Source organism: Rhipicephalus microplus, chromosome 3 (assembly GCF_043290135.1).
Source record: "Rhipicephalus microplus isolate Deutch F79 chromosome 3, USDA_Rmic, whole genome shotgun sequence".
Lineage (NCBI taxonomy): Eukaryota > Metazoa > Arthropoda > Arachnida > Ixodida > Ixodidae > Rhipicephalus > Rhipicephalus microplus.
In genome coordinates, this window is record NC_134702.1 from 243397557 (window position 1) to 243411308 (window position 13752).

A 13752-nucleotide genomic window follows, 5' to 3' on the forward strand; every position below is an offset into this window, starting at 1 on the left:
ATTTGAAAATGTGGCATTTGTGTCCTAGTGCGAATTATTATTCCACAAATATAAACATATACATGTACATTTAACTGGGTCAGTTGCGTTGAGCACATCTGGAAACAAAAAAGCTTTGGTAGTGATATAAACGCAAAAATTATGCATTTATTTGCTTGAGATTACTCGTGGTTGCCAGCACGCAGTGTCCTTATGCTTATCGCAAAATTTGTCGGATGACTGGAATGCGAGGGAATGGCGGGAAACACTACGACCGTGGAAATGTTGTTTTGAAACTAGTATGCAGGTTCATCTCACCATACACAAAGGAAGAAAAAATTACGCGCTATTAGGCACATTTTAGACAAAAGAAGTCGTTCAAAACGATGACTAAAATTCTTGTCAGTGTCTTATTCCTCATTCAACCTAAAGAGCACGACTAGAGATGTAGCGCCAAATCACAAGGGTGGTAGTTTAGAACTATTCTAACGCAGGTGAACCAGTACAACCCATGTTGTCGAAGAACACCGACAACGTCACTGGTCACATAAGGTGTCCAGTGGCTATCTATCGTCCACCACACACAGTTCAATCACATGCGAAGGTCAGCCAGTAAACGATAACGTAAGTGATGGTGCGGAATGTTAGTTTGTGTGCACGGTGCATTGCTAACACATATTGATGGCCACACGCGTCACTCAAACGACGCGGTGATGAGGCTTGCATTGAGAGCCGGAGTGACCACACTAGGCAGCGTCGGTTCGATGCGCTTGCCTTCAGCGCGAAAAAGAAGCCGCCCGACCATGTTGGTGGACAACACCACGGAGACAACGAGGACGGCTTTGAGCGCCAGGCCTACCACCACCTGCAAAGAGAGTACCTGGTCAACTGCAATCACATGCACGTGTGTTATAAAATGAAATCAGAAATGAGACAACAACACACAGGCCACCACTTTCTGTAGAACAAAAGTGAATACAACAGGGCCCCAGCTTCAATAAATATGTTACTTCACCAGATCGAGCAACCATTGACTGACCAGGCACACGGGTTTCCGAAAGAGGTAATGAGTAACGCATAATCGAAACACAAAATATTCGACGCTGTAAGAGAGATCCGCTAACTTCAAATCATACGCTTCGTCGCATCAGTCCCAAATAGCGCACTACATCACCGAGTTGTACGTGCTGAAACGATGACATGATTCATAAGGACGCTGTAGAGACGGAATCATTTGGACCACCTGCAGTTCTTTTACGTGAATAAAATTTATATACTTTAAGAGCTATAGAGTTCATACACTTGCGTATATTAATGCGAATAGAACCTAATTTTCAAACTCTTTGACGTGTGCGTTTTTTGTCTCCACCATAAAGAGAACGTTATGTAAAAATATTCGTGACAATGATTCACGTAACTGCTTAATTATTGAAGGTGCATTGTGCAAATATTATAATCTTTTCAATTCACTTAACATGAATCCTTCCTTTTCTGACTTTTTTTGTCAAGCGAACTTTAGGCTTTATAAACTTGGAGGGAGCACTTTATTGTTCCAGCAAGAAGCAGGCATTCCTTCATTTCAACTTCGGTTGCGCTTGAAAAATAAGAAAGTACAACGTAGTGTGCACTATGCGCGCTGTATTCTGCCGGGTTACTTCTCACGTTAAACACAGTATTGGGTAATAATTTAAATTCAGATAAAGGCTGTGCTTCCATGTTCTTCTCGAATATACGCAAACCTGGTCGTGCCACGATCCTGCAACCACCGTCAAAGTAACAGAAACCAAGCCTTTCTCCAACGTTGCAGCAAGTCCGCAAAATTTTTCAACCAGCTTCTCTGGAACTTTGGCCAACGTTCAAAGCTGGTATTCCACGTCGATCATGGATTTGAATGGCTCCCGCCATCACGCGTGCGCGCAAGTGACGGTCTCCACCCAAGCTTCCAGGGCTTTGCGCTACTTTTCTGTCATTTTAGCCAGTCGTGCTTCAAAAATCTACATGATGCGTAACGGCTCCTTTAGAAGACTACACAAGCAGCGGAACTGTTTGTAATGTGCCTTGTTCCACGAAAGCTCGTTTTCACGAGAATGTTCCGTCATCTGAGAAAGTGGCTGCACCCTCTGCGAGGATGCCACCAAGTTGTATCGAAGCGACGAAAATTCCCGCAGCGACAGGCCGATCAAGTGCGACAACAGCAAAAAACACATATGGAAGCAGGGCATCGACAAGCACACCAACTACAAGGTGGTCATCGACCAGCAGGGCTTCTGAGAACAAGGCCACGTCGAGGGATGCAGAGAATAAGTTGGTACCAACAGAAAATACATCACCAAGCTGTGTACTTTCAACCAACGCAACGGCCAGCCTGACAACGAGAAACAACACTCCGGCAAGGACGATGACCACGATGATGATAGACAAAGCAGTGACCTTTGAGAGTGTTATGAAGAACCCAATGAGCAGCAAGGCAACACCGACAGCTTCTCCGCCTCCCAGTGGTGCCACGTTGTCCCAGTCAATGTCATCATCATCATCATCATCATCATCATCATCATCATCATCATCATCATCATCATCAGCCTGACTACATCCACTGCAAAACAAAGGCCTCTCCCATGTTCCACAAGTTAACCCGGTCCTGTGCTTGTTGCTGCCAATTTATACCCGCAAACTTTATCTCATCTAACCACCTAACCTTCTGTCTCCCTCTAACCCACTTGCCTTCTCTGGGAATCCAGTTAGTTACCCTTAATGACCAGTGTCTACGCGCTATATGCCTAGCCCATGTCCATTTATTCTAGATTTCAGCTATTATTTCCTTAACCCCCGTTTGTTCCCTTATCCACTCCACTCTCTTCTTGTCTCTTAAGGTTACACCTACCATTTTTCTTTCCATTGCTCGCTGCGTCGTCCTCATTTTAAGCTGAACCGTCTTTGTATGTCTCTAGGTTTCTGCTCCGTAGCTAAGTACCGGCAAGATACAACTGTTATATACCTTCCTCTTAAGGGATAATGGCAATCTACCTGTCATAATTTGAGAGTGCTTGCCAAATGTGCTCCACCCCATTCTTATTCTTTTAGTTACTTGAATCTCGTGGTTCGGCTCCGTGGTTATTACCTGCCCTAGGTAGACATAGTGTTTTACAACTTTAAGCGCACTATTACCTATCTCGAAGCGCTGCTCTTTTCTGACGTTGTTGTACATTAGTTTCGTTTTCTGCAGATTCATTTTAAGACCCACCCTTCTGCTTTCCTTGTCTAACTCCGTAATCATGAGTTGCAATTCGTCCCCTGGGTTACTCAGCAATGCAATGTCATCGGCGAAGCGCAGGTTACTAAGGTACTCTCCATTAACTTTTATCCCTAACTGTTCCGATTCTAGGCTTCTGAAAACGTCCTGTAAGCATGCGGTAAATAGCATTGGGGAGATTGTGTCCCCTGCCTTACACCCTTCTTGATTGGTATTCTGTTGCTTTCTTTATGAAGCACTATAGTAGCAGTTGATCCCCTGTAGATTTCTTCCAGAATGTTTATATATACTTCATCTACGCCCTGATTCCGCAGTGTCTGCATGACGGCTGATATTTCTACTGAAACAAACGCCTTCTCGAATCTATGAAGGCTATGTATAGTGGTACGTTATACTCGGAGCATTTCTCTATTACCTGATTGATAGTATGAATGTGGTCGATTGTTGAGTAGCCTGTTCGAAATCCTGCTTGTTCCTTTATTTGATTGAGTTCTAATGTTTTTTTTACTCTGTTAGCAATTACCTTTGTAAATAGCTTGTATACTACAGAGAGCAAGCTAATCGGCCAGTAATTCTTCAAGTCCTTGTCATCTCCTTTCTTATGTAATAAAATGATGTTAGCGTTCTTCCAAGATTCTGGTACTCTTCTCGTCAGGAGACACCTCGTAAACAGGGTGGCTAGTTTTTCTAACACAATCTCTCCTCCATCTTTCAGCAGATCTGATGTTACCTGATTCTCACCAGCAGCTTTGCCTCATTGCATGCTCTCCAAAGCTTTTCTGACTTCTTCTATCCTTACTGGTGGGGTTTCATATGGGTTACTGCTAGTTCTTATAGTATTATTGTCGTGGTTGTCCCAGCTACTGTACGGATCTCTGTAAAACTCCTCCGCTATTTTAACTATCCTATTCATATTGGTAGTTATTTTGCCTTCTTTGTCCCTTAGTGCATACATTCAATTTTCGCCTATCCCAAGTTCCTCTTCACTGCTTTGACGCTTTTCAGAGCGTGTTCGATTCTCTCCATGTTATACTTTCTTACATCGGATACCTCACATAATTGATACCAGTCAAGGTAAAAATTCAGAAACAAGCGGCCTGATCTTACCAAAGCAAAGAAATCACTACCACCTAGCCGGGGTAAGACTCCCTATGGGGATGGCTCCGTGTATTTTTGAAGCTTATATAAGTGATCAAAAAGCGTTTTCGCTGCGACCTGCAAGCTACCACCTTAAAACGTATGTTGCTACATCCACAGTATCTAACGTTTTAAGCCTTATTTTGATGCCTGCTACGTCTGAAATGACTAGCAATCATCTCTTCAAGTGGGACAACACACTCAAACAAGCTTCTCTGAAACTCACTCGCATTGTCACCATTATTAGTCATCCGGAAAACAGGTCAGGAACACAGAGAACTAACTCTTTGCCACGTGGAATTTCACTTCCGATGAAAGAGCATTGCTTGATAACTACAGGCAAGAAAATATTCGCGAGCTCAGCGACAAAAAATATAAAACGTTGATGCACGATAACACTTGCACAAGCGTCAGCACTCGTGATGACACAACGTCTTCAGCGCATTCGTCCTCCGCAGAAGCTAGAAATATAGTAAATATTTCTAGTGCCACGTTATCGGCAGAGGAATTGAGTGTTCTTTCCCGTGCTTTGAACTTTTGTCCTGCCACTGGAGGATACAATGAATTCCAGCTAGTCAGTGACTTACACAATTTTGAAAGAAGCATGCGTTTACGCGAATAGTTTCATAATCGGCCTCCATCTATCAAAACAGCGTTTTTTTCTACTAAGCATTGGACTCTCCCTTCACAAAGGGATAAATGTCTCGATATTTACATCCGAGCAGTGCAGCGAGGTGTGCTCGAAGTATACAAATTGCAATCGCCGTTTCACCGCAACCTAAGCGACAAAGAAAAACAAGCGATCCAAACCCTTGCTTGCCGAGACAACATTGTCATCAAACCGGCTGATAAAGGTGGAGCAATCGTAATAATGAATAAAGCTGATTACCTTCTTGGGACCCACAGACAATTGAATGACCACACGTTTTACAGACATTTGAGCTACGACCCGAACCGAGGAATTCAAGACCAATGTAAAAAAAACTTTAAAAGAGCTTGCAAGGAAAAATAAAATTCCAAAAACTGCTCTTGAATCCTTAGTCCCCCCTGAGTCCGGTAGCTGTTAGGTTTTATCTGCTTCTTAAAATTCATAAACGAAACAATTCACGCCGGCCAATAATTTCGGAACAGGAACCATCACGAAAGGCCTGTCTCGATATGCATACAGCTTAATTATTTCCATTCCTCCTAACTTTTTTTCATATGTCAAGGACACTAACCAATTTCTGCGTGACATTGTAAATATGCGTGTTCCGAGTGATGATCTTCTGGTCAGACTAAATGTGGTGTCGCTGTACACAAATATAACCCATGTGGACGGTATTTGTTCTGTACTCCAAATATACAGTGACCCGGTGAATGAAAAACGCATTGGCAGTTCCACATTAGGCACTATTTTAGCACTATTACTCGAGCTTAACAACTATGAATTTAACAATGGACCTTACGTTCAAAACAGTGGCACATCAATGGGCACACAAATAGGTCCCAATTATGCGATAATCTTCATGGGCATTCTAGAAAGTAACTTTCTTGCCACTCGTGACCCTAAATCACTTTATTGCAAACGCTTCATTGACATTTTCTTAATTTGGCACCATGATGAAGCGACATTACATATTTTCATTGCTGACTTCAACAATGCAGAACCATTCATCTCCTTTTCCCACTGTTATTCACCAGTCACCATAAACTTCCTAGACGTCAATGTAGCTTTAAGCAATGGTAAACTAACGACGAACCTTTACAGGAAGCCCACTGACCGGCAAAGAGATGTTCATTTTAAACGCAACCTTGTGAAACACTACAAAACAAGTGTCCCCTATAGCCAAGCTATCCGTTTTAAAAGAATTTGTTCGGACAGCAGGGAATTCAATCGCAACTGTGACCAGCTCCGTAAAGCAATAACCGAAAAACAATATCCTTCACAAATAATCGATGACGCTATACAGCAGGCCAAATGTCTCAATCGTTAAGAGCTCATCAGTAAGGACAAGCGATTAGCGCCACCTTCCCGAATCAACCTCGTTCCAACGCATTCTGCATCTATTCCAACTGTTTCGCATATACTCAGAAAGCATTACAACTTATTGACACAGAGCGACTGGCTTAAGGACATCTTCACCGAATCACCACGAGTTGTATATCGTAGATGAAGGAACTTGCGCGATATGGTAACTTCTTCCAAGACTAGATTAATTGCTCCTGTTGGTTGTCACCCCTGTAACAAACAGTGATGTAAAGTTTGTGCGCACACGACCACTGCGACTGTTGCTAAAAGTACAGCATCTAACTTTTCACTTAAGAATAAAGGGGACTTGAACTGCGATAGCACCAACATCATTTACTTACTGAATGCTCAATCTGCCACACGCAATACATCGGTCAAATCGAGACATCCTTCCGTATCCGTTTGAACAACCACAAATCACGCGTAAACAACTTGCCACATCTCCCATTGTCCAAGCAATTTTATCTACCAGGTCAATCGTTTGACAAGATTATGCTGACGTTATTAAAATCAGGCTTTAAATCACACCATGATCACGAAATTTGACAATCGTTCTTGATTAACGAATTTGATAGTTTGTTATCCGGCATTAACGAATGCGTAGGCAGGCAAAGTGTCATGAATTTCTATGATGCCCGAACGCTGCATTTTTAATAAGCATCCCTAATTAATAAGCATCCCTAACGTGTTCTGCAATCCCTAAATGTTATCACATATTTTTTTTTGTTTTTTATGCGTGATCATCGTCGTCATTGGTGAATGTTACAAATGCCTTTTTGCATGCCCACAGTCTAGTTTATTGTAATAAAATTTTTCTTATGGTTTTTTAGTGTAGCCACGGCTGTTTTGAAGATTTTGTGACACTCATATGCTGATCGCACGTGTTTTTTACTCACGTGTTCGTACCTGCCCATAAAAGTGGTCACATACACGCATTTCTGTTCATCCTGATGAAGACCGTGCAACGGCCGAAACATAGAGTAAAAAGCATCCAATTTTCGTAAGTGTGCTTCTTTATTTCTTGAATATATGTGCACCAGACCCACAGAACTTTTTTTATCACATATATATATATATATATATATATATATATATATATATATATATATATATAGTGTGGGAGCGCTGACTATTCGCTTCATCATCTTCATCTGTATACACAAAAACCATCATCATCAAAGTTAGGCGCGTCGTCTGCGCTGCTTGTGGCTCGCGTGCCTGTGTTGGAAAATACAGCGGTCGTTTAGACGTACCTGACGCCGTCTCACAAGTCATGGAGCGCGCTGGGATTCCCACGTCCTCGTGCTCTGCTGGTCACTCCTGGAACTCCGGTCTGGTCGACGGCTGTGCTTGCCGACAGTCATGGCGCAAAACGACCTATTCGCTGCCGCCTTCTTCGCACCACCCGCTGAGCCTACTGAGCCTCGCTACACCGTTAGTACACCTCAACGAGACCATCCGGTTATTCATGGCCTTCACGGAGAAGATGTTGAAGAGTGTCTATATAATTACCCAAAACAAGCGCTCATCATTGGGATGAGGCCAACAAACTGTGCTATGTGATCTTTCACCTCAAGAAGGTCGCTAAGGCACGGTTCCACAACCATGAACAAAACTTTCCCGTTTGGACTACACACAAGATGCAACTCCGGCATATTTTGGGCACGTCTACAGGATGCTCTGAAGCCACCAAACAGAAACTCGCCACCCGACTTGAAGGGCCAGACGAATCCTTACATGCTATATTGATGACATGCTCAATCTTTGCAACCGAGCACAAAGTGACATGATGGAATCCGACCGCATCCCTCATGTACTGAAACGCGTCAGCTCTGACTGAAAGGCGTCAACTCTGTCGCTTTCAATGCCCTCGTCATTCATACCCCAAATACAATTTAAGACGTCATTACTACGCACCAGCGTCTCGATGCACTTTATTCTGTGGGCTTTCCACAGGCCTCCTGTGCCGTCCGATTTATTGGAGTGCCTGGATAACGAGCTCTTATCAGCACGATTGTTCGAGAGGAACTTCATAGTATCGTTCAGGGCAACCCCGCCATTTCCTCTGTCCACCTTCCTGCTCCAAACCTGCGTGACTTTATCACGGACAAAATGGCATCGATGACAAGCGTCACACAGGCCCCTTCTCCTATACCCTTTCGTGCATATTCGTACGCCAAAGTGTCATCACGGGCCCCTGCACCAGTTTCATCTGTGCCTGCTGACGTTGTATGTGAACTCACCGGTGCAACCACTTTACCTGGCGTCCTGCGCGCCCCATGTGCTTTTACTGTGGCATACGAGTTCATATATCCCGCTTCTGCCGCTGCCGTCAGCAGAATGAACGATGCGAATATTCAGCTTGTGAGCGAGACGTTGCCGCAAGATTCGATGCCTACGTTCGCGTGCCGTATCCAGCCTTATCACAGCATTCGCCCTCACCTCCTAAGTCGCGAGGTTAGCCCCGTTCTTCCCACTCATGTAGCTAACGTTCTTCGTCACCATTTCGGCGTTCATCGTCACGCTTACGTCCTGCTCCAACCTTTCTGGACCGCCACCCGAAAACTAGAGACTGCAGTTTCAGGAGGGGAAACTGCCCATTGTCAAAAGGCAATAATTCCTCCATCTCGCCCAGCAAATCTACTGCCTGTTTGTGTTGAAGCAGTTTCTGTTGACGCTCCCTTAAACACCGGCGCTGTCATTTCGGTCATTCACCGCGAATGGTGTTTTCATTTACGGAAAGTGCAGACTCCTTATGATGGTCCTATGTTATGTGGTGCTAATAGCAATCTTCTTTGCCTTACCAGACGGTGTGCTGCTCGCGTGCTTATTCACGAAACTCGTCATCATGTAGAGTTGGCAGTGCTTCCTTCGTGTGCTCATCAGATCATCTTAGCCTGGGATTTCTCGTCGGCTGCATTAGCTGTCATTTTATATATCAACCTATTATTCGTCTTACGGACACTGAACAGTCTTCGCCGTCCAATTTTTGTCACCCTACCTTGTTACAGTTGTGTATTTTCACCTGCCTTCTGGCCAAGATGGCGTTCTTTCGCATCTGATCACGACACATTATGGAGTGACACAGTGGCTAACCCTTGCCAGCACTGCATTCTTCGTGGAATTGCCATTTCCTCTTGCCTAGTGCGTTTATCGCGTGGTTATACAAGCATTACTGCGTACAGCACGACACCTGAACCACTACTGCTGCCAGAGGGGACCCCTATTGTCACCATTCTTGAGGAAGCACAGGTATCTGTCGTCACTGTTTCACCTGGGTCCTCCTCGTTACATTGTTCATCTGCGGGATGTCCATCTCAAGCTATCGAAGCCACTATGAGCGCAGATCTTAATCTGATCTAGACTGATGCGTTGCTCATCAAGTTATTGAAACTCAAAACTTGCTTCAACGTTTGTTCCTTTGGCCTTGGTGCAAACAACCATGGCCGTTCATCGCATTGACACAGACAGATTCCGTATCGTTCGCCACTGCCCTTACCGTGTTTCATCTCTTGAACGCCAGATTATGGAAGAAAAAGTTCATACCATGCTCGCACGCAAGGTTATGAGGCCTTCAGCAAGCACATGGTCTTCGTCTGTATTACAAGTGAAAAAGAAAGACGGCTCAGTGCAATTCAGCGTCAACTATAGAGCGCTGAACAAGATCGTCCATAAGAACGTTTATCCTTTGCCTCGGATCGACGATGCTCTTGATATATTCCAAAATGCCGAGTGCATTTCCTGTTTTGACTTACGCTCTGGTTATTGACAGATCCCTAAGCACGAGTCTACAAAGAGAAGACTGCCTTTGCCACACCTGATGGACTTTTCGAGTTCAATGTAATGCGTTTTGGCCTATTCAACACCCGTGCCATATTTGAACACAAGATGGATACAGCACTGCGGGGCTTAAAATAGAAGACCTGCCTTTGCTATCAGGACGACAATATCATCTTTTCGTCCAGCTTCTCACAGCATCTGGAACGAATAGACAAAGTTCAAACGTGTCTAGCTAAGGCTGTTTTCCAGCTCAACACTAAGAAGTGTCGGTTTGCCAGTCGCAGCCTCAAAGTTTTAGGTAAAGTCGTCAGTAAACATGGCATTGAGCCCGATCCCGACAAGGTTGCTGCGGTACTTGAATTTCCTACACCAACGACATCCAAAGACCATCGTGGCTTTGTTGACTTAGCATCGTACTTACGTCGCTTTGTGCGTGATTTCGCTATTATCGCCGCTCCTCTCCACAAACTTCTGACTGCGAGCGCACCCTTTGTCTAGTCGGATGACTGTAAAACTGTTTTTCCCGCTCTGAAATGGTACCTAATATCACGGCCAGTGCTCCGCCATTTCGACCCTGCAGCACCTACTGTTCCACACTCTGACGCCAGTGCACTTGGCATCGGCACGGTCCTGCTTCAGCGGAAAGATGACTTAGAAGAACAATTCGTGGCCTACGCTACACTCTGACGCCAGTGGACTTGGCATCGGTACGGTCCTGCTTCAGCGGAAAGATGGCTTAGAAGAACAATTCGTGGCCTACGCTACCTGTCCTCTTTCTCTTGCTGAGCGATATTATAGCATAACCGAACAAGAATGCTTCGCCATAGTGTGGTCCGTGCAAAAAATTCGCCCCTACTTATACGGCCGGCATTTCACTGTCGTGACTCATCATCATGCTCTCTGTCGGTTATTGACTATCCAGAATTTGCTGGGACACCTTGGACATTGGGTGCTCGCTTACAGAGTATGACTACAGCATCGCATATAGGTCAGGTCAGCAACACCAAGATGCCGGCGCTTTGTCGCGTTGCCCACTGTGGCCGAGTGCCCAACTTTCACCTTCCATTTGTTCATCACTGACCAGCCAAGTAACCAACGAGACGGTTGTTGGCCCGAAAGAGTTTGTTGCCTCGGTGGACCTTCTTTCATCCACAGATTTCGCATCGCTTCAACATGCAGATATATACTGCCACACAATGATCGATCGGCTCACTGGCTTATCCCGGGCTCCAAACAGCCGCTTAAGACGACAGCTTGCAGGCTTCAAACTTCACAATAGAAGATTATGTTGACAAGTTCACCATCCTCTTGGCTACCAATGGGTTCTCGCCGCCCTTCGCTCACTTAGCTTCTCGGTTTCACAAGATATTCATGAAGACGTGACAGCTGGTCACTTGGGCTTTCTCAAGACTTACGACCGCATTAAGGCTCGCTGTTTCTGGCGTCGCCTCTCAACTTGTGAGGCCAAGTACGTTTGTTCGTGTACGTCATGCCAACACCAAAAACGTACCACATTTCTTCCAGAGGGGCCGTTGCAACGTTTGCCGTGTCCATCCACACCCTTCGAGTTTGTGGGCATCCATTTATACGGACCACGTCCTCTTACTACCGCTGGTCACCGTTGGATTTTTACTGCCGTTGACCACCTTACTCGCTATGTAGAGACGGCATCTCTTTCCTCTGGTGCTACCTTTGAAGTCCTTCGTGTCATATTCTGATGCTACCTCTTTTATTCCGCGTATCATAAGTTTGAGCCATGACACCTCGCGTGTGCTGCTTAGTGATTCTGGCAAGAAATTTTTTTCCCAAGTCCTTGCTGAAGTCCTCCAGACATCTAACATTATCAACAACACCACGTCAGCCTATCATCCACAAAAAATGGTTAGACAGAGCGTTTTCACCGAACTTTGTCTGACAATCCTCAAATATATTCAACAATATCACAAAACCTGGGACCCAATACTACCCTTCGTCACATTCGCATACAATACTGCCATACAACTTACGACAAATTACCGCCCATTTTTTCCTAATTCATGGCCGTTCACCAACTTTCGTTTTGGACACCGCTTTTTTGTCCACGTCCTCTGCTCCATCTTCGTCTCGACCAGAAGAGTTCGCTGCTTGCATCGCCCGTTGCCATAAAATTGCCCATGACACCACCGCTACCATTCAGGACAAGAGGAAAGTCGGTATTGATGCGAAACGACGGGTTGTTACGTTTCACACCGGTGACGGAGCCTTTCTGTGGACACCTTTTTGTGCACCTGGGTTCTGGTAAATATTCTTTCTGTTCATACACCGTGCTGGAGCAAACATCCGATGTCAACTATCACGTCGCTCCTGTCAGCACGGCTCCTGATCATCCTCACCGCAGGACGGAGATTGCTCATGTATTTCGAATGAAACGATACATTCGGCGTCCCACTCTCTCTAACTTGCTGCCCTCTTTTGCGAAAGGGGGGAGTAGTGAAAGCGCTGACTATTCGCTTCATCATATTCATCTGTATACCCAAAAGCCATCGTATTCATCATCATCGTTAGACGCGCGGTCTGCTCTGCTTGTCACTCGCACGCCTGTGTTAGAGAATACAACGGTCGTTTCGTTGTGTCCATCATACCTGACGTAGACGATATATATATATATATATATATATATATATATATATATATATATATATATATATATATATATATATATATATATATATATATATATATATATATATATATATATATTTATATATATATATATATTGTACCGGAGCATAGTGGCGCAGAGCTTTGTGCCAGCGTGAAAGAAGACGTTGACGTCCGTGTGGCTCGTGCTTGCCGGGTTCCTGCCTGTACCAGCTTGTTGCGGCTAACGCTTCTCGATTAATAACAAGTGGTTTTACGTGAACTCGCTCGTTGCATTTGGTAGAAACGTGCTGGGTAACATCCTGGAGCTCCGCAGCCGTAAGCTACCATCTGATTCCGCAATAACCGAGCGCGTTGATCCCCCACAAGTCTCTTTCACGTCGCCGCCTGTCATGTGCCCTCGCGTACTTCGTCTACGTGACCCACCAGTCTACAACGGCATTGAAGATCACGATGTCGAGGACTGGCTGGCAGAGTACGACCATGCCAGCGCAACTAACAAGTGGGATGACCCTGCGAAGCTGACTCACGTCATCTTCTGACAGATTTGGCCTACCTATGGTTCACCAACCACCAAGCCGACATCCCCACCTGGTCGGTTTTTAAGGAGACCGTGACCTCGTTTTTCGGTCGTGCAGCTATGCGCAAGCTTCGCGCTGAACTTGACCTGCGGGGACAATTTCAGCGAAATGGTGAGAGCTTCCCGAGCTACATTGAGGATGCGATCGGCCTCTATAGGCGAGCGGATGCGAGGATGACGATGGCTGACAGACTAAAGCATTTATTGAAAGGCATTGATGACGACGCTTTTCATATGCTTGTGGCCAAAGACCCACACAGACCGTCACGGCCGTGATTCAGCTCTGTCAAAGTTTTGATGAGCTGCGCAAGCAGCGAATTTCTACACGTCGCGCTAATACGCAGACGGCATATATTTCGGCTTTGGAGTGCAAAA

The 13752-nt window shown here is 45.0% G+C and overlaps 1 protein-coding gene across 1 annotated transcript in view; it reads right to left on the minus strand.

Moving 5' to 3' along the window:
* Nucleotides 1-370: 370 nt before the first annotated feature.
* Nucleotides 371-13752, minus strand: part of LOC142804193 (uncharacterized) — a 143385-nt gene continuing 130003 nt past the window's right edge. Inside the window, exon 4 of the mRNA XM_075890866.1 lies at nucleotides 371-844. Within this exon, the coding sequence (XP_075746981.1) occupies nucleotides 674-844 (171 nt within the window). The 3' untranslated portion in view covers nucleotides 371-673. The remainder of the gene's footprint in view (nucleotides 845-13752) is intronic.